This window comes from Phaenicophaeus curvirostris, chromosome 4 (assembly GCF_032191515.1).
Source record: "Phaenicophaeus curvirostris isolate KB17595 chromosome 4, BPBGC_Pcur_1.0, whole genome shotgun sequence".
In the NCBI taxonomy this organism is placed as follows: Eukaryota; Metazoa; Chordata; class Aves; order Cuculiformes; family Cuculidae; genus Phaenicophaeus; species Phaenicophaeus curvirostris.
This window is the reverse complement of record NC_091395.1, coordinates 62,008,936-62,030,293: the sequence shown is the minus strand read 5'-3', so window position 1 is coordinate 62,030,293 and position 21,358 is coordinate 62,008,936. Positions and strand designations below refer to the sequence as shown.

The window sequence follows — 21,358 nt, the reverse complement described above, 5'->3', positions numbered from 1 at the left end:
CCCCTCCCTTAGGGTAGGCATCCGATACTCCTGATGTCTTATACAAAAGGGAAAAAAAAAGGATGAGTTACAGAGGCAGTTTCTCTAGTCCTGGAAAGCATGTTACTAGGGATCACCAATTTCCCAGTCATGACCTGACAAGCATTTGCCAATGCTGGGTACACTTAATACTACAAGAATAGCTGGCACCAAATGCACAGGCTAAAAGAGCCCAACAAAGGGGACGATCTCTTAATTTCTATGCTGACAGACAATATTCCTCAGCCATTATAACCTGAATGCAGTGTCCTGCAACACAGCGTTGTGTAACGTGGGGTAAAGACAGCTGGCAAGCTCTGTGAGCTACCTTCAGTATCATCATGCTGAGAGGTAACTTAATAACTTCCTTTCTTTGAGGCACCATTGTACTATGAAGAATTTTTTTCCTGTCATCATGGCAGGGATGCACCTATCACCTACAATACCATTTGCCTTTCTGGTCTTCAGAATACATGTCATGTTTGTTAGCGACGTCTGGAAAAAAAAAGAGCATATTACCATACCTGATATCAGTGTGGTCTGCACTTGAGCATAGGCAAGGGCTCAATTTCGTTACAGTGCAGTGACAAAGTCAGTCTCACCTGACTGAGCAGTTACACAAAACAGATCAAAAGACTATTTCTTTTTTTGTATATAATCACAAAATAAGGATAGTAGGCAGGTGAAAATATGAAGAATTTGAAGGAAAATAAAAAACTTGAAAGCAAACAATGTGTTTTGAAATCATCTACAAGAGGAAAAAAAGAACATAAGTATATTCCTGACACTAATAGTGCAAATATGCCTCTGAACTCCAGGATTTTACAGTAAGTGCTTGCATGGTTTAAACAACTCAGTGCCCAAAAGAAAACCCATTATTTTGAACTAATAAGAAAATCTGCAGGACAGGAAATATCAAAGGAGGCTGCACAATTGTTTCTCTCACTGCTACTCCATCAAGAACAAAGTAGTCTGTTGTACCTCAAATTGTCTGTGGGAGGTAACTGAACATAGGACATAGTATCTTACATTCTGAAGTTTAATGCAACATTCTGCAATTGCCATTTTTAGACTAGTAAAAACTTAATTTGCCAAATTCTAGCTTTTTTTTAATTGTTTCACACCTACATTCCTTTCATGTGAGTATATAATAACCTGTGGATAGAAATGGTAGAAGCATTCTTATAATGCAGTCACATTTTATTTAATAAGCAATAATATTAGTCTAATAAAATAATTTCTGCAGCTGTAGGCTAATACAGTAACATTATTTGTTATATGACACTGCAAAATTAGTGCTATACCAAGCGTCATATTGTTCTCTTTATTACACTTGCCTTATTATTAAAGAAGCAACAAAAAGAAATGTTGCAAAACAGCTCCTCTGACAGTCAGCATTTTTCTTCTGTCTTTGATGCATTTCCCCACCACAGTTGTCACAGCAACGACACATACAGAAGCAAAGTCCCACAAGAGGCAGTAACAAAATAAATAGCAGTCCCAAGGCTGCGGAGACTATAAAACCGATTTCATAGTAGATAGCCTGTAATTCAGACAAAAACAGTGGTAATAGCAGATATAATACAGTAACTGCAATCAATATAGAGGAAATAATTAAAGTCAAAATGCAGACTAAACCATCTACTAAGTTACCAAAGTTATGGACTTGGTGTATTTTGTCAATAATTGACCTTTTCTACCAAAAAGATATAGAACATTGCAGAGGCTGATAGCTAAGAACTATTTAGCTAGACTACTCACTAGGCAAACTAGAGAAGTGAGTGCTAAGACAGAAATATGCTCACAAGAAATGAATGTGAATCAATGCAAGTGAAATAGGTTAAAAATAAATACATTTGTTTTCCCAGACCACAAATTGCTGTTTCTCACATCTGTTTCCAAAAAGGCTCCCCAAATGTCATCAAGGCTGATTAGATCACCACTTTATCTGGGAGGGAGGAAGGAGGCTTGTTCTTTTTAATCAGTTATGAACGTAAAATTCCTATGAACTGCAAATCGCTCACTGGACGATCAACTGTAATGGCAGAAGTTTCTCCAAACTGCTTAGTAAAAACTGCTTAGGGACTGGAAAACATGAAGGAGTGGATTTTAAGCTCTCTCAGGTAACGACATTTATTCTGCTGCCAAACAGCAAAGCAGCAGCAACTAAAAGAATGATTTCAAAAGCTGGAAGGAGTGAAAGGGAAGGCTGCAATGCAATCTCCTAACGAGCTTTTACACTGACAGCCCTGGCACAGCCCCAAACAAGGCGAAGTGACTTCCAGGGCACAAGTTGTGAGCTGGCCATGCTGCTTCCCTCTGCCACAAATACAAGTCAACATATCCAGCACAGGACTGGGCAAGTGTCTGCAGACAAAGGTAGACAAGTATGGTGTAGACTTGCCTCAGTGGTCTTTCTCCATGATAAATCCCTTTTCTCCTTTCAGTTCCCAATTTTAGGAGAGCTAACTCTCACATTAGTACTTTGAGTCTTCTTTTCTTTTACTATCTGCCAGCACAAGGGCAACTTGGCAGTAAACAGATGAAACTGAGGCTCTATATCATCCTGCAAAATAAATTACAATTTCCCACAAGCTATCAATCATGCTCCAGTTAAGGCTTTGCTGATGCCCTTCCTCACAGTCTCTAATTAACAACTGATGCAAAACCAGCAACCATCATCATTGCAGAGTTGCAAATTTCTGACCTAATTACTAATTCTAGGATGAAATCTATTATTATTATTACTACTGCTATTAAATGCTGTTAAAAAGTTGTTATACCTTCTGAAGAATACAAACTAGATGCTTGGAAGAAGAATTTGGTCTGATTTTGCAAAAGAATTATCATTTTCTAGCTAGCTGAACACTTCAGAAGTTATTTGACAACATACTTTTTAAAATGGGTTAGATGGAAAACCACATTTTAAGTAACACTAAAAATAGTTAGGGATGTTTTAACAGAAGTAGTGCATACAGAAATGGCTAGTTTCTTTTTAAAATTGTACCTCTATCATAGAACATTACCTGAAGAGTCAGGACAACATTTTCTGGCTGTGGAAGTCAAAACAAATGGAGAATGTGTGTAATACACAGGCAGCGTGCACAAAAACAAATCATGTAGATAATGAATAATTAACCATGACCACAACAACTGAAAACACAGAAACAATAATAAACAGACATTAAAGTAAAACAATGTGTAGAAGCACCATTACATAGTTGCGGAGAATTATTGACAATAATTTCCTTGGTAAGTGAAAGGAAGCTAGAATATGTCTAACAAATATTTCCATCTTTAAACAACAGAGTAGTTATTTCTGCACTGAGCATGTTTCATATAATTCCCAACACAACTTGCAGAGAGGCCAGAGACTGCATTACTTAGTGGTTTACTGATCTCTTCACAAATTCCACCTGCCATAACTGACCTATGATATTCCTAACTAACTTTTCAATGCTTATTTTATTTCAGCATAAAAGCAGCAGGTTTAGTAGCAGTTTTGGGACCTTAACACATTACACACAAAATTTACCCCCATGTTTAAATACTTATGTAAAGGTTTATTTTAAACTATTCAAAAGTAAAAAAAGAAACAGCATTCAAGAAAGACTGAAGAAGTCTACTTATCAGCTTCTTAACAGATTTCTTATCTGTAATTTCAGAAAAACACTGAAAACTAAATACTGAATGACAGGAATTTCCAAAGAACCCGATTTCCCTTTTGTTTCCACAATGGAAACTGAATTTCTTTTGTTTTCCCCCTTCATCTCTGCATCACAAGTTCACAGCTCATAATGCTTTCCCCTTTCTCATAAGTGGAACAGAAAATGGAAGTGGACAAGCTAAAGACAGCAAGACCCCTCAACCCGAAGTCTGATGTTTAAGAATCAGAAGTGTTCTCAAGTTTTATGGATTTTTTTTCAGCATTATGTCTACGAATGTTCTACTGTACAAAATACTTAGAATGTTCAAAATCATACTTGGAACTATACTTTTAACAAGAGGAAAACAAATGCATGCCTTCCCTTAAAAATCTGACACCAAGTATGATTCTGAGCATTTTAAGCAAGCATGTTTCCCAGCAGAAGTCAATGGCAGCAGCGAGCTGGCTCTCCTGGAGCAGGCACAGCAGCCATGCTCAGCTGCCAGGCTCTCCTGGCAGATTGCTGTCCCTAACAGGGGACAGGGAGACGTCAATGGTACAAGTCCAACTGGGAACACAGGGACTCACAGCACAGAAGTGGGAAGAGCCTCCTGGGTTGCTAACACATTCTACAAATAGGTTAAAAGACATAAAGGATATGGAGGAACGACAGCAGAAATTTAACAGGATAAATATCAGAACCAGATTTCCTGTTCTCACTACTGAAGTGCTGCTCCTAACACTTGGTTAACTAGTGAATCTTCTTATATGGAGGTTCACATGACCCATTTCTGTCCCCTTGCTTCTGTGATAGCACCATCTTTTGCCCAAATACCAGTTTTTTCTTCCTGGTGTTTCCTCTCCGTGTATACTTACATGGAGTAACCACCCCCTTTATCAATTATTTCGCTAAGCAAAGCAAACTCTTGCAGTCTCCTCTGAATACCTGTGTGCTTCCTAGGTCATCCTTATACACACCTGCTGAACACATCCTACTCCGAGTTCATTCTCCCTGAATGTAAGTGATCAAAAACACAAGCAACATTTCTATGTACTTACCCACACCTTTCAATGACATTCACACTTCCCTACCTCCACTGGGAATGCCAATGAACATGCTCAGGGTCACATCTACAGCCATCCCGGCCTCTTCACAGCTACCTCTCACTGATGCTTCTGTGTGCTCAGGGACCTTCCACCCATCCTAATGTATTTTGCTTTTCCAAATTGGTTTTGAAGTTTTGCATTGTATTCAGGTCAGAATTAGGACCTGCAAACGGCCTATCTCTGTTTTACTGCTCAAGTACATTTAATATTATATTTGCCATCCTGTAATCAGACAGTATTTTAACAAGCATCCCTACTATGCAGGATTACAGCTGTCATTAGGCTTAAATGTCTCATGACTTACATACTAGTTACCTAAAATAATATACTCACGCTGACGTGTACCACCTATGGTCTAATGGTATTGTCCAAAGACTTCATCAACTAAGTCCCCCCTGCGTTCCTCCCTAGGTGCGCATGCACAATCTGTGATGCTCCACTCTCACAGAGCCCCACCAAAAAAAGGTTATGGGATCAGCAAGAGTTGCTTGATGCTGTGCAACGGCAATACACACACACTCAGATGTCACATCAATATTATCAAACTACCGGAATGCCAGGCTTATGGTCAGGAAGCACCAGGCTTCGCCCCCCTCAAGTCTCAAGATCGTTCAGGTCATCCTGGTTCAAGGCAGTGGCTCAGTCCTGTATGCCAAGTTCCATACTCATCTTCCTGACAGTGCATCATACTGGTGGGACTAGAAGCAAGGAGCTCACACGAAGTAACACATCCATTGCATGGCTGAGGTTCCTACTGCAGGAACTCAAACACCGACACTGCTTCAAAGATGGGGTACTGTCCTAGACAAGAGCCTAAAGTCAGATACACATTATATTCTATCTTCTCTTGCTACCAAGTGCCCTATGAATTTCCAACGTTACAGGATAATCACAAACCTAAAGAGAGAATGGAAACTATCTTTGATGTGATTATCGCACTATGTAAACTAAAATATATATTATAAGTAAGCTACGGAAACTGTTTGACAAAGGCACCAGAACCAGCATATAAATTCAGCTTTCTGAGGATGACAGCTGAAGCCAACATGAGAGCTGAGCAATAATAGTTTTCTCTAAGTATTTTTAAATAAAAGTAGTATTTTTCAATACAAAGAGCCTTCAATCTTTGTGTGACAGACACCACAATCACATTACAGCTGGAATTCATAAGTGAGCCTTAACTCTGCATAGCTTCGTTACACTGGCTTATGAAATCTTCTTTCTAAGATTTTCTGAAAGGTTTTGTTCCCAAATTTTGTATGAAACTATCATACATTTCATTCACAAACTTAATCCGTGTATCCTGTTGTTACAGCTTTAAAATACTATTTCCTATTTTAGAAACAAAACTGAATTTCAAAGTCATTGGTTTCACTATTTTATGCTGATCCATATAGACAACTTACCTTTTGATAATCACCCTGTGTATTTCCAAACTTCTGCTGTGCCAGTTTTCTGATGAGATCTGAAAGTAAGCAAGAATATTCCAGACTTTTAAACAACATAAATATTAAAAATGGGGGAAAGAGGGTGGTGTGAATTCTTCTGTTAGCTAGGCAAGATGAAACTAAGAACTGACATCAATAGGACAGGCAAGCACTTAAGTATTTCCAAGGACCTGTCTAGTAACAACATTTTTAATCAGCTGTACATTTTGTAAGCTCATAGGAAGATAATGAAGTTATCTATCAATTACTCAGTTTCCACTGAAATACAGTGAGTGCTTTTCTGAGGTCGTTCTCTGTACCATAGCATCATTATTAAAAGCTAATCACAAACTTATCAATTGATTGGACAAAGTTCCGAGTATCAGTTTTGCTTGATGTTCATAACAAGTACATACATGTATACATATATACATTGAATTAGAATATAATACGGGAAACAATTATGTTTATGATAACTTCTGACTGAATGGTAGAAGGAAGAATCCCTTATCTTGCCAACACTATCCCAATCTTTTTTTTTTCCTTATTTTCTTTTTTTCTGTTTCTGGACCAAAAGTCTTTGTATGAGAGTATGCAACACCACCAAAACAAATCAGAAAGCCTAACACTTGCCAGCTGACCAAGTGTGCAAAGCTCCATGTAACACACTCATTTCTAACTTATTCACAAAGTAGACAGATTACATCAACCTCCATAAAACAGTAGAAAGGTAGCACAAATATTGCAATTTAAGAATATAAATACCATTTCACCACACCAGCTTCTTTCAGTAAACCCCATCAGCTGCAACAAATGGATCACCTTTTTGGGATACCACCAACCTACCTTTACGCAGGTTTTGCCAACCGTTCAAGAACTATGCTGGGAACTGCTGCTTCTGCTCATTTCTGTGACACACTGCACTTGAAGAGGTGAAACCCAGCTCTGCAGACCCTCTGCTTTGGAGGAGCACCAGTGGGTTCAGATGTGCTCTAAGTCAGCTGGGCACATGCCACTGTGCACAAGCAGCACTGTCTGGATGTTTGGGAGAATTGACTTTGACTGAAGTAAATTTAAGAAACATTGGTGCATAAAATACATAATGCAATGAGTTTTCTCTACAGCTAGATGCCTCCTACAAAGCAGGAAAAGAAGAGTTAAAATAACCCTTCCATTTACATATTTATTCAATCGTTTAGCATTGTGTGACAACGTGCTGCACAACAGTCACTAAAGAGACATTTCTACCAACTTTAAGCAGAATGCAGTGAGGGAGAATAAAACAGAGTAGCTTCTGCAATCCTCAGCGGCAAGAAGGGTTACAGACTGTCTGCAGGTGGGCAGTCAAATGCAGGAGTCAACTGCCAGGATGCTGCAGCATCACCCTCCTTGCTCCTACTCAGAAGGCAAGCAGGAGAGCTCCCGGGCAACCTTTCACTTCCAGGCTGCTCCTGCCTCAGGGGTTCATCTTGCTTTGGAAAAGGGTTGGACTTGATGATCTCTAAAGTTCCCTTCTGATCTAAATTATTCCAAAGTTGCACTACAATCATGCTGACTTTTTTATAAATTATTTAACGGAGGAGTGAAAGCCATGGAAGCCAGGAAGCATGTAAGAAAGCCAAATTTTATTATTGACAAAAGTTTCCTTTGATGCATTTCCCACTGCCAGGAATTGGTAAAAGACAACATTTTAAAGGCATTAAACTTTCCTGTTATATAAAATCTGAAAGTTTTTACCCATTTTTCTAGTTGAGTGTCTGTCCTCATCATAAATTAAAATGAAAATTAAACAAAAAAGGCATTTCACATCAAGTTTTACATGAATCTATAGACACAAATATATTTATGTACATGTGTATGCGTATATAAAACTCAAGAGAAATAGAGGATGGTTGAGGCTAGAAGGGACTCTCCAAGATCGTCCAGTCCAACCCCTCTAGCTCAGCGCAGTCACCCACTGCAGGTTACCTAGGGCTATGTCTAGTCAGGTTTTGAGTATCCAAGGAAAACACCCAATACTCAAAAAAAAACCAACCAAAAAAAAACCCCAGACTGTTCAGATTACCTGCGACACACTTATATGGCACAGAATTTTCCAATTTACAGGTTTTACTTATACTGCTTCCATAATGTACAGTCTACCAGTCAAAAAAATGACAGACATCAACTTGAATACGCTATGATAAACAGATGCAGAAAACAGCGTTTTCAATGTGGCTTCAAAACTTAAAGCCACTAAGGCCTGTTCATCAGAAACTGAAACACCTTTAGGTGTATAATAAACGAGCTTGAAAATAGGTACATAAATTTCTTACATGGATTGAGTATGTTAAATCGCAAGAATAATACAGGTTTCACGCATAGTACATTGGCCACTATTACACAGCCCATTTTCTCCCTTAATTTTCCAGAATGCAAAATTTCCCTGCAGAATAAAGATTTACTACTTATGTTACTTTGTAATGATCTTTTAGAAGTAATGTGAAGCTTCAGGGTGGTTTTCTTACCAGGCAGCACACAGTGATTGACCAGTGTTTGCCATGAATTTACCATTTCAATAGCTTTTAGTATCAACTGGATTAGATACATTCCCAGCTAATTAACTTCAAATGAAATGTCAAGTTGTATGTATTCCTATAAAAAAATAATTTTGGCTCTAACTGAATGTGAGATTACCTTCCGCTACTCTCACACACATCTGTAAGCACAAATGTACCTTAGTGGTTTTGCAGTGTCAAGAATTAGGTTTTATGCACATTGATAGCACTTAAGGGTTAAGCAGTGTGCCAGTACTTTAAACACAAGTATCACATTTTCACCCATGGCTGCAGTGTTAACTGTAGCACAGTAAGGACACATCTCAGCTCACATTTAATTCAGCCTGTGATTTTGGTTTGCTTTTATGAAGTATCTTTCCTTCCTAGCTAGAACATCTTCTCTCTAGCATTCAAGTAAGCTCTTATTTAATAGTGAACTAAAGCTAAGTCCACATGACTCTTTTCTGCATTACTGGTAGAAATCAGCCTCAAGGAGGTATTCGATTGCAAACATAGAAGTGCTAGGAAGGTGTGATAAAAAGCAGTGTCCTCTGTTTTCAAATTAACAGGATTATTTCTGAAATCTTGGCTTGACCAGCTGCACACATTGTTTCACAGAACCAGTAATCCAAGGCTTTAGCACGGAGCACATTTTATCACTGGGGTTAAAGAGATTTACCTTATGAGGCTCATTTACACGGCTAATGACATTACTGCTTTGCTCCGTCTCCTTCCTGCTCTCATCACACATGCAAAATGCCATCTGCCCTAGTAAATCTAAATAGCCAGATGAACTGTTAATTTACCAATGCAATTTGTGTGAAATATTAAGCACCTCTGAGGAGATCCAGTTAAGAAAATGTAATCATCAATTCCTGTATTGCAAGAGTATTGTGTACATACGTTCAGGATCTCATTACCCAGGCAAGAAAATGAGGTTATCACTAGGCTCATTTCTTAGAACTGCTCAACAGAAAGGGATAGTAAAAAAATATTAGAGACTTAAAAATAAGCTGTCTGGCTATTAAAGACCAACATAAATTAAATACAAATTCTTCTGCTAAGAAAGCTTTTCAAATCTAGGTGACAGGAAAACAGTCGGAGTAAAACCTTCGGGAATACTATGTTCCATCTTCACTCAAAGAATTCCATTGAGCCAGTTCAGTTATACTGCAACTCAAGCATTAATCAAATTATGCCAGAAATTAATTCATCTTTTTATGCAAAATATAATCTATTAGGCTTTTATTCCAAAAAGGACTTCAAGCAAGCCAATAAGAACCATGACTGAAGCATTCATGTCACACTGCATGGAGATTTTTCAGAACAACAGGGAGAATTACATAGATAATATACATGATAAATTAATAACTGCTTTAATACTATCTCATTCTAATGCATATCATAGTATTTCATCCCTTTCCCCTTCATCTGTAAGAGTCAATGGATGACACACACAATGAACAGTTCAGTGTCTCTCTGAATACAGGTTAGTTTGACCACATTCACTGTCATAAATAAGTAGCAATAAATAGTCTGAAATTAATGAAATTAAACAACTGCAAGCTTGGTTTTTTTCCTCTCTAGTTATGACTCAGACTAATTAATAACTCTTGCAAGTCCAGGAAAACCAAGAAAGATATATAAGACTTTCAGACATTATCAGAGATAAAAATCTTTCACTTATCTGACAGCAAGTTTTATCACAAGTTCAGTTCATTGACATTTTAAAAATATGCTTGGACTTGAGTGAGGCTCTGGTTGCTTCCCTGATGGTAGAAAGATTCTAGTCATTAGCCTTTACTAAGATCAGGTTGGAAGAAGTCTCCTTCTGCAGGTAAACCAGGGTCCTCTCCTTGACTGCCACATAACTGCTTAACAGCTCTGCTCACTCTTACTGACCCTAATCCCACAGCAATGACTTGGCTCTGGCTCCACTGCAGAGCAGTGTGGGAGCTCAGTAATGTTGATGGCTGAAGGATCCTCCATGCATGTTGGTGTAAAGGGTTCTGCTGCATTGCTCACCCCAGGCAGTGTGCCCTTTTCCCACAGGGCAACAAGAAAACCCAGACTGTAGGCCAAGTGGGAAGTCTTAGAGGGGAGAAGATATTCCCACCTGCCACACAATAAGAGACCACTTTAGTCCACAAATGGGGAGTCTAATCTATGCATTCACTCAGACAGTCTAGACCATTCCTTTCCAACTCCAGATTCAAAAAACACACGCCTCTCTTCACAACTTGGGCCATAAGCCTCGTCCCCAAACTTACTAAAAACAGCCTTCTCGGATAAATTCTCCACATAACTTGCAGAGAAGCTATCTTTATACAATTCCCATTTTTTTTTATCTTGAGTTACTGGCAACATCAGGCCAGTTTGGCTTCCACCCTCCTTCTACTTGCAAGAGGCCATTCTGGCCCTATTCCCTTAAAGCACAACTTCCGAGTAACATCTACCTGCCTCGCTTCTGAAGCCAATAAACAAGACCACCTACTTACACGACAGAGACGATGAAAGGAAATTATTTTTCAACCACCTGTTTATTCACCTGCATTAAAGAAAAATAATGTGCAAAAACTACGATCTTAAACCATCAGTTATGTCTCTGGACAAGAAAAAGAGGCAAGTCAGAAAGGAACCTCGCTGTTGTACCTCAGCACGGACATGCAAGAAGCCCTAGAACTTGTTATTCTGCAACGGCTGGAAGAACTTGTTTGAAGGGACATCAAAAACAACAAATACATACTAAATTGGCCAAGTATTTTAACTTTGGAACATACTGTACAAAGATGCTGCACACTCTCATTCTCCGGAGATATTCAAAACTGCCTTTTTAGCATCTTCTGCCTTCAATACGCTCTTTTCTTTCATCATCACAATCATCATCCATTCCCCACACTGACTCTCCGTTCTTTCATTCCATAGCTATCAACACCAAGATAAATACTCTTATCCTACAGTACTCTGTCTCAAAATCCAGCAACACACACTATGACACAAGCAGAAAAAGTAATTGCATGTTTAGGGTCTCAGCAGACTTATAAAGCACATATAGCTTTATTCATACCTGAACTAGACCACCTTGAAATGAGCCTTAGCTTATATGCAGTGAGGGGCAATGTGACAGAGGGCAGAGCTGCAACATGAAGCAGGTAGTAAAGAGATGAAAAGCTGTGAGCAGGACTGAAACCGCAGAGTGGTCTAAACAGGGTGAGCTTTAACCAGAGCACAGGCAGGACTAAGCACAGGGCAATTGCTAAAGATGAGGAACTGCAGAGGAGCAACATCTGCTGAAGGAATCAGGACATGAAATTAAGATGACACTCTGCACCCTTCCTGACAGAAAATAAAATTGATCTGAAGAAATTATACAGCAGTGAATCAGATAATAGTCAGTGATGTTCATTCATATACACAAGAACTTCCCCGGCTTCCCAAAAACATGTATGAAACAAAAGAAGTTTTATAAAGTTTAGCTTGGTCAAGGTTGCTATTAGTTAGAATGACCAAATGGGTAATTTAAGTCTTCCACAGGAAATTCTCACACCTTACAGATGCTTCAAATTTGACTTTATGCCTTTAGTGCTATCACATCTTCTGTTTAAGCACATCATGCTTCCCATCAGCATACACAGATAATGTTAAAAAGCCTGGGCAGAAAAAGGTTTAAAGAAAAAAAGAAATAGCCACAATATTGACTGTTACAAGACACCTAGAATCAAAGATTTCTCCTTTGAAAACAATCTTTGCAGGGACTTTCTAGTTGTTCTTTGCTACAGAGAAAGTTCTGTTCTTGCTGAAGTTTTGGAAAAAGAACAAAAAGAGAGAAGCCTTTAGAAAAATCTTTGCTTAGGAGGCTGCAATAAATTTGCATATATCATGCAGACACAATGCCAAGTAGAAAGCTTTGAAGAAGTTTTCCACACAGAAACCGCATTCTCTCATTTTCTGAGGGCAACAAAACTTCTGTAGCACAGTTTGTGCCACGGCAGCTATTTTTTAGCACTCATATTGTTTGCAGTAGCTAACTAAAGTTCTCTCTGGGCCACCATCTGGTTAAGATTTACAACAGATTACAGGCAAAGGTTTAACTTGGTGCACTGTATGTGCCTGTCTGTTTTACCACGCTGCAGAGACTGAGCGACTTCTTGGTAGCGTGGGCTGTGTAGACATATTGGACTTGTCACATTGATCAAAGTAGTAAATATTTAGGCTTTATGAACAACACCACTTTCCCTACACCCTTCTCTCCGCAGAAGTTGCTGTAAATTGAGGAAAGCACAGAAATTGCTCTTTTATATGGCATAATTTGAATTATTGGAAATATAACATAGGTAACTGAGAATGACACGCTGGAGTCCTGCTAATTCCAGCTTTTAATTACCTCAGTGAGTGGCGTTCTGACAGCTTCACTGAGATTCGTTAAAATTCCCTCTGTTTTCCCATTTCTGCAAGGGCCACAATTTTCCACATATGTTCAATAACTGTGGCACACATACTGCTTCAAAGTACAACAGAGATCACTACTTCATTCAAAAATCAAAGCAAAAGTAAATCATGCTACTCCAAAGAAAATTAATTAGGTCTCTGGTTTATATTTGTTCTGTACAAGTATACCCAGGCATCTTTCAAGTGAGTTAAACTGCCAAAGCAATACTTAGTAGTAGTAAGAATATTCACATTGAACAGTGATTACAGTGGTGAAAATTCACAAAGATAAAATAATTTCACATATTCTCAGAGAAAAAAAATCTTGACTATGTTATGATACAATACAGGTCATAATTTAACCACAGAACTGGTTTTGGATGTGAAGAACTATATCTGTCAAGTGACGGGGGACAGGACAAGAGGGAATAGCCTCAAGCTCCGCCAGGGGAGATTTAGGCTGGACATTAGGAAAAAAATCTTCACAGAAAGGGTCATTGGGCACTGGAACAGGCTGCCCAGGGAAGTGGTTGAGTCACCTTCCCTGGAGGTGTTTAAGGCACGGGTGGACGAGGTGCTAAGGGGCATGGTTTAGTGTTTGATAGGAATGGTTGGACTCGATGATCCGGTGGGTCTCTTCCAACCTGGTTATTCTATGATTCTATCTGCATATTGCAAAAGGTGTCAAAGGAGGTGTGTGGTGATGGGTGTAGCTCATCTAGCTATAGATTAGTCAGGTAAATACTCTAGGCAATATCCATGGCAGCCAGTTTCATACAATCATAAAATGGTTTGGATTGAAAGGACCTTAAAAGTCCACCCAGTTCCAAATCCTCTGCCGCAAGCAGGGACCAAGTTTCTCAAAGCCTCATCCAGCTTGCTTTTGAATAGCTCCAGGAATCGGGCATCCACGACCCACTTGCTAGTAAACTTTCCCAGCAGACAGAAAAGACATAAGATGTGTAATCTGGAAGAGCTGGAAGGCAATTTAGGTTTGGGAAATACGAGCTGAGTCTCAATACCACAAAAGCCCACTATTTTTACTATTATTATATAGTCTCCAAGAGTTACTACTGCTTGAGGTGTCTTCCAGCCTGTTACTACAGCCATCTGTGGTGATGACAACTGTGAATACTACCCCCTACAGAAAGTAATCCAGCTCCCTTGAACTCCACTTGAGGTTCATTTTCATTAGTTTCTCCCTTCTGTCCTAATAGTATTGAAATTGTGAAGCTGGATTGTCATTTTCCAATTGCTTTCAAGGCCTGCTTTTTGTCCTAGGCACAGCTGGCAGGCAGTATTAAAGCAGATCAGGGCAAGCAATGAGGATATTGTAGAGAAAGGATTCCAGATGTGTGTACAGTACAAGATTTTAACATAATCAACTATGCTACATTGATTAAAAAATGACTTCTGTATTTTCCGCATAACACCTGTCTGCAAAAGCAATGCCTTGCTTATGTAATCCAAAAGAATTGGAGAACTGGGCAGTAAGACACCAGAGAAGTGTTAATGTCTGCAGTCACATTTTTCTGTGATAGCCTCTAGTAGATAATCTGTATAAGCCTACCCTGCCCTCCCTAAAACCTCCATCTCCATCCAGTCCACAAAAAAATCCTTTTGACAAAAAATCCATTAGATAGTCTCCAGTTTGGAATAGTTCAGGGAAAAATGAATTACTCTTCTGATGCCTAAGCAAATAAACTAGCAAGCCTTAAATCTGCTTCACAAGTGTTCTCAGTGTTCCTTGTTTACCCGAGTATGTCACCAAGTAGAGCGTCTCTATGCTTTCCAGCACGAAATGAGCAATGATTTTTTTAAATACTATTTCCTTAAATGTATATGAGTTGGCAGAGAAGAGGCTAATTTATCTCCTACCTTCCTGCTGCTCAATCTTTCCCACTTTTTCCAGTGTTAGACACAATTGTTTCAATGTACATGCCACCTTACCAAATAAAGAAGCGCTATCCAGGTTCTACACAAGTGAAACCCCTGCTACTCGTTACATACAGCCTCTGTCAATGAAACTAGCAGTTTTGATATACACACTTCAACTACTACTCTAAGTTCATGCCACAGCTCTAACCACAGTGCCAGAAGAAAACGCAGTTCAGGGATGCAGTGAAAGCAATGACTCTACAGCTTACTAAAACACTCATTTCACTGTCATTAGCTAACTTACTAAAGGGGAAAGAATTATAGAAAGATTTGGGTCAGAAGATACAGTAAAGATCACCCAGTTCCAACTCCTCTGCCATGGGCACAGACACCTTCCACTAGATCAGGTTGCTCAAAGCCTCATCCAACCTGGCCATGGATACCTCCAGGGACAGGGCTTCCATGACTTCTCTGGGCACCCTGTACCCATTTAAAGCCATTCCCCTTTGTCCTGTCACTACACCCCCTGATAAAAAAACCCTCCTCACCTTCCCAGTAGGCACCCTTTAAGTACTGGGAGGCTGCTCTAAGGTCTTCCAAGAGCCTTCTCTTCTTCAGTCTAAGCAAGCCCAACTCTCTCAGCCTGTCCTTGTACGGGAAGGTGCTCCAGCCCTCTGATTAACAAATCCATGTCTTTGCTGTGCTGAGGACCCTAGCACAGAATGCAATACGCCAGCTGAGGTCTCACGGGAGCAGAGTAGCGGGGGAGAATCGCCTCCCTCAGCCTGCTGTTCATACGTCTTTTGTTGCAGCCCAGGATACAGTTGAACTTCCTGCACCAGCAATTACATCTGTGTTCCCAATCCAGCTCTGGGATGTAAGCTTTAAGAAAACCAACCAAAATGCACAGGGGGGCAGCTGTCAAACACTAGCTCAAAAAAGCAGTTTATCGTATCAGTGCAGTTTCACACACGAACTAAAACTAAGACTTCACACGACTGAAATAAGGATAGTGTAACTTAAGTTTTTATAAAAGGTCAAAGGTGCTTTGGGTACTTGAGCAGTATCTTATGTTGCTGAACTGCAGCATCAGAGAGAGAGCAGCATCCTTTCACTGCATTTTGGTGCAGACATGCCCACTGTTCTGAGAAAGTTTGAAGTTTAAAATCCAAAGGGCATTGCCAGCTACCTGTAGGTTAGCTCCAATGCAGCAAAATCCAGCCATCTGCTTTTTTTTTTTTTTTTTTTGGTAGAGGAACTGTGGAAGATTTGTTACTAACAGGAAGGAAAACTAAAGCAGAAACAGGCAACCAAAGTTAACCATAGCTACCAAAGGCAAAGAAAGAAATTATTTTACACACACAATTCTGACTTACTCAGTTTTCAACTGAAGGGGTGATAAAGTGTTTCACATCCAACAGAGCTCCAGTATCCTCGGAGCTCATCAAGTCTACCAACAACAACAGGGGTTTGCATATGCATTTTCTATTACAGCTATACTACCTACAGAGACACTGTTTATTTTCACATCAAGTTATGTGATTTTTTATAAGAAAAATGTTAAAACTTCCTAATTGCTGAATGTACTCAAGTGAGATTAATTGCAGAGACAGGGAACAGAGGACTAACTTGTTGAACTCCACAATTTGCAGCTGCTTTAAAGCCTGACCAGGTGAGGAGAAAAGAACATCTAAAGGGGTCAGAGACAGGACTTTGCATTAAAATAGCCACGTTCCAATCATCAGTGTTATGCTCAAACTGTTCAAAAAGCGAGACTACACAGAGTTGAGAGGTGTAGTCGAGATCTAAAAAAGCCAGCTATTTCTTGTTCCCTGCAGGCAGTGTACATTTAACTCTTCATACTATGTTTTGCCCAGGAAGTGCCTCCATCTAACAGTTGATTTTGATGTTAAAAGTTTTATTCCTGCTTCAGCAGAAAGAGGGTGATTCAGAATAAAAAGCAGAAACTGGAACAAGGCAGTTGTAACTCAATCTAGTGGCACAGTTACCTTACCCGAGTATGGTAAAAATGCCTGTAAGCTTTTGTCTTATTTCATCTAAAAATAGGAGCAGGAGCTTTATTCCCAGCTTGTTTCCTTTGTGAACTCTTTGCATCTTCATTACAAGACACAAGCTGTGAAGCCGAAGATTTGTTGTGCCCATGCTAATGGCATGTGGAATCTCAGATTAACATGGTCTTACTGCAACTAACAACTGGTTTCCATGGGAACAAAGACAAAGCCATGATAAGATGCTCACAGCAGCCAGAGGATCATACTGACCCTGCCCTGCCTAAACCAAGTTCACATCGGAAGGTCTCCAACAAACAGGTGACATCCACCATGCCACAACTATGGGCTGACTTAACTTTATTAACAATTAACACTTCAGTTTATGACAAATTCTAAGGAAGAAAAAAACTGACAACCTGTTCTGTTAGATGTCCTCTTAGCTGCATGACAGAAGTAACTTGCAATTTTCCTGTTGCCACCTATTTATGCAAGCGGTGCTATTAACAGGAAAGAATAATGATGCTCTATCCTACAGAGCGCTCAGCAAAACTAGTAGTAGCACCATCATCATCATCATTTTAAAAATGTGACCTGCTGAGCCTCAGGTAGCAAACCAGTGACTGAACACAGTCTTTTCCACTCCAGCCTATCATTATCTCAAAGCAGCGGCTGCTTCCCTGCATAAGTTTATGCTTGGCAATAAATTCACTCTCAATTAACCAATACATCATCTAGTGAGGGCAGAAGTATTTGACTGGTGGGGTTGAAAGCAGAATCTATTTAAACTTACTGAAGTACTACAGTCAAATATGCTAGTACACTTTTTTAAACTAGTTTCTTGCCATATCCAAGGGGCAGAGTGCTGGTCTTAAAGATTCCGCAATGTAAAAAACCTTAGGAAGCTACAGTCTTTTGCCCAGGTTCTGTTACTGTGCTTTACTTGAGCACTGTATTTGATCCCATTAATAACTTACCTATTAAATTCAAACTTAATCTACTTTTTTTCCCCACAAACTGAATGGCATGAGCAAATTTAGAAGTGAGAAAATAACTACTTACTCAGATTTATCTCAAAAAAACCTCAAAAAATATTTATTGACTGTTTTACTCTCTTTAAATGAATCAATCCCTTTCAACTATTAAGTAATATATAGGAATATTTAAATAAATGTTAAGTCTTAGCAGCATGGAAATACTTCAAGAGCAACATTTCCCAAAGATTCTGATTTTTGTATTTTGTATTTTCTTTATCATAACAGTATAAATCTCATACCAGCCTTCTTCTTAAAAAGCCTACTTGGGACTGAAGGAGTATGAATATTAAACTGTAATATATTCAGCACTATCAGAGCACTACTGCAAGCAAGAAGGTGACGTGTAAAGGCAGGAATATCTACATGCAATTAGATGTCACTTTTTTCCTGCCAGCTAAGTGTACTAAGAGTGGATTGGAATGCCAAACATCAGGTACTTCCAAGTATCGGGAAATAAAATATAAGACTACTGAGATCAAAGGCCTAAGTTACTGATGGCACACGACTCCAACTTCTCCTCTATGTTATGGTTAGACACTGGGGCATCACCCTGGAGCTAACTCTTCTGAAGCACCAGCCCAATCGGAATGATGAAGCTTTGAGTTAGAAACATCAAAAGGCTTGCTTTCTATGCCCATTTGTGATTATGTTTATTTTCATCTCTGAATCAGAATTAACTCTATTTCAAGCTGGTAATTTAAAAAAAAAAAAAAGACATTTCAAATATGCAACTACATCATTAATACACTGCATGTGAAAACAGGACAGCATATGGCAAAAGAGATTATCAGGATTAACCAATTAAATGGTATGACTCAAACTGACATGATCCGTCAAATCTGTATTTTGCAGTGAGGTATGTGAGGGCATGGGAAAAGGACTTCATCTAATACAAATAATGAAAGCCAAACTTCTAAAAATAACTGATTTGGCAAAATGTATCTGTGAGGAAACAAGGGGAGGTATGAGAAGTTCAAAGTTTACAAGTTACGAACAAGTGATTTAATTCTAGATGTTCCCATCCTCTTCAATGCGGGATTTCACAGTACCTACTTGATGTAGAAATTACTACAACCAGTCCCACAAGACTACAGTCTTGATCATAAATTCTGTGCTCAATAATTATTTACATGCTTAGGAACCATAATATTCAATTTCACATACAAGTTCACAGATCAAATTCCTGTTAATGTAAAGATACAGTAAACATCTTACTGCAATATAGTTTCCACCAGCGTAAGAGAACAAAATATTCAAAAGCAGGGCTTTAGAAACAGGCTTTCCTTCTGCCTAACAGTTGAATGCAGACAATCCTAACAGAACTGGTCACACAGAGAGGCAACTAGTTCATCTGCATATTTAATGGAAGGAAATAGGCCACAAAAGTAGAAGTATCTGGAAACAGTTCCTCCAAAAGGCAATATTACTGTCAGCTTCACACAACTGCCCTGATTACACCTTGTGTAAGACCTGCTCAGAAGATAGATCCTGGAGGGAACAGGCCAGTATTTTGTTCTCCTGGTTAACACCTGGGACTGTGGATGCTTGTCTGAATAGAATTCATTCATTCAAGTACATTTGAGCTCATTCTTCCGTAGCTATTGTAGAAATGCCAAAAATACAAGCAAGGCATCATACAGATATGTGACCAAAGAATTTAAGACTTTAAATTACTAAAGGTTTCAATATATAGATTGAAAGGCATACTACAAAATTATACAAACATCTTTTATACATTTACAGCTAAACCACCAAAAGGAATAAAAACCAAAACAAAGCTATTCTTAATTTTTATTAAAGCTTCACCTCAATATCTTTTTAAATGCCAATATTATACAAACACATTAGCATTTTCTTTTAAGAGCGAAATGAAACAAAAAGCATAGATACAATTGCCAGATCCACAAACACACAGGGTTCCCAAAAGCACACACCTCTCTGATATCTTACCTTTTCCTTTAGAAGAAGGACAACTTAGTAGGAAAAATATGGGGAAAATATCTCAATAAAATAAATGCAGTTTCAAGTTCGAACTTGACAACTTACAAAGGAACAAGAAGTTACACATGGCTTTGTGATGGAACTGCCCTTATATAAAAATTGGCTGTAGATGCACAGACACAGGAACAAATGAAATTTGTTTAAAGACGCTAAGTTTCCATTTCTTAGGCTATATCTCAGAATATTATAATGAGCTGACTGTTTTATCATAAAGTGGAAATCTTGGAGAGTTCTCTCTTATGAATGTAATACAAAATACAAAGCAGTTTATGTGTTACTCCTACCTCACACATCTGAGCACACACAAGAAAATGTCTCAGTTAAGGGGAAAAAACCTCCTCAAATGCATCAGTGACAACTTTGAGATATGTAAGCAAAGTCTGATATTTCATCAATGTTATATTTTCATTAGCAACCTCTCCCTCACTATGCTTAGCAGAACAATGTTATTTTACATGGAACTGTACACACTTCCAAGCCACAGCATGTGCCACTAACAAACCCAGCCAAGTAATTTACTTCCAGATTATGGTCTTGGTACCCACAATAGGATGAACACACCAATAACAAGTCTTTATTTTAAAAAAGTAGTTTATCTACTTACCTTGAGGAAAAGGATTTGGCTGCACTAAGTACAGGAATGCATGTACTACTTTAAACAAAATTCCTATTGGCCCAGGTTCATGGTATGCACCTGTATCATACATCTTGGCTGGTACAAATCCAAAATCCAAAGTTCCAGGAGGAGGTTTGTATATAGGCTGTACCTCTGAAATTGTATTTCCACAAAACAGCAGCAGCAGCAGGCAGAGTTCCGCAGCCATAGCTGGCAGTATTCATAAAAGAGGAGGTAGAGATACTTGTCCCAGTAAGTCTAAAAATCTTCAATACATTCACTTGGTGGTCAGCTTTCTAGCCAGAAAATGCTGGCGCACCCTCACACCTTCTTTTTCTTTAACGTATTCTTGCTTCGTAGTGGTAGTACAAGAGCTCCTCATGGAAATGACTCAGCGGACCATCTCTGGCAAGAACAAGAAAGAGCTCATTAAGGTGTGTGCAAGCATATAGGTAAGTGCAGGATAACCTGCAATCTTCTGTGGAAATCGAAGATATCAATAGTTGTCAAAGCAAGCCAGATAGGACAACAACAAAAAAGATCAAGGTTTGTGAATCATATGGTCTACAATATAGGCTGTACTTGAAAGAGGAGAGGAAAAAATATTTATGCATGGTTCCAGGTCAGTGAGTTTTCAAAAACAAAGCAGTGCAT

General features: G+C 38.9%; 1 protein-coding gene across 9 annotated transcripts in view; it reads right to left on the bottom strand.

Annotated features, from left to right (window-relative positions):
* PROM1 (prominin 1) overlaps positions 1–21,109 on the bottom strand; it is a 57,296-nt gene extending 36,187 nt beyond the window's left edge. For 6 of the 9 annotated variants that reach the window (XM_069856278.1, XM_069856279.1, XM_069856280.1 and 3 more), the window contains exons 1-4: positions 20,693–21,109; positions 6,178–6,236; positions 3,045–3,071; positions 1,356–1,561 (exon numbers count right to left, since the gene is read on the bottom strand). In XM_069856278.1, coding sequence (XP_069712379.1) covers positions 1,356–1,561; positions 3,045–3,071; positions 6,178–6,236; positions 20,693–20,912 — 512 coding nt within the window. In that variant the 5' untranslated portion in view covers positions 20,913–21,109. The remainder of the gene's footprint in view (positions 1–1,355; positions 1,562–3,044; positions 3,072–6,177; positions 6,237–20,692) is intronic. The other 3 variants (XM_069856282.1, XM_069856285.1, XM_069856286.1) reach the window with 1 other exon arrangement.
* Between the last annotated feature and the right edge of the window lie 249 nt (positions 21,110–21,358).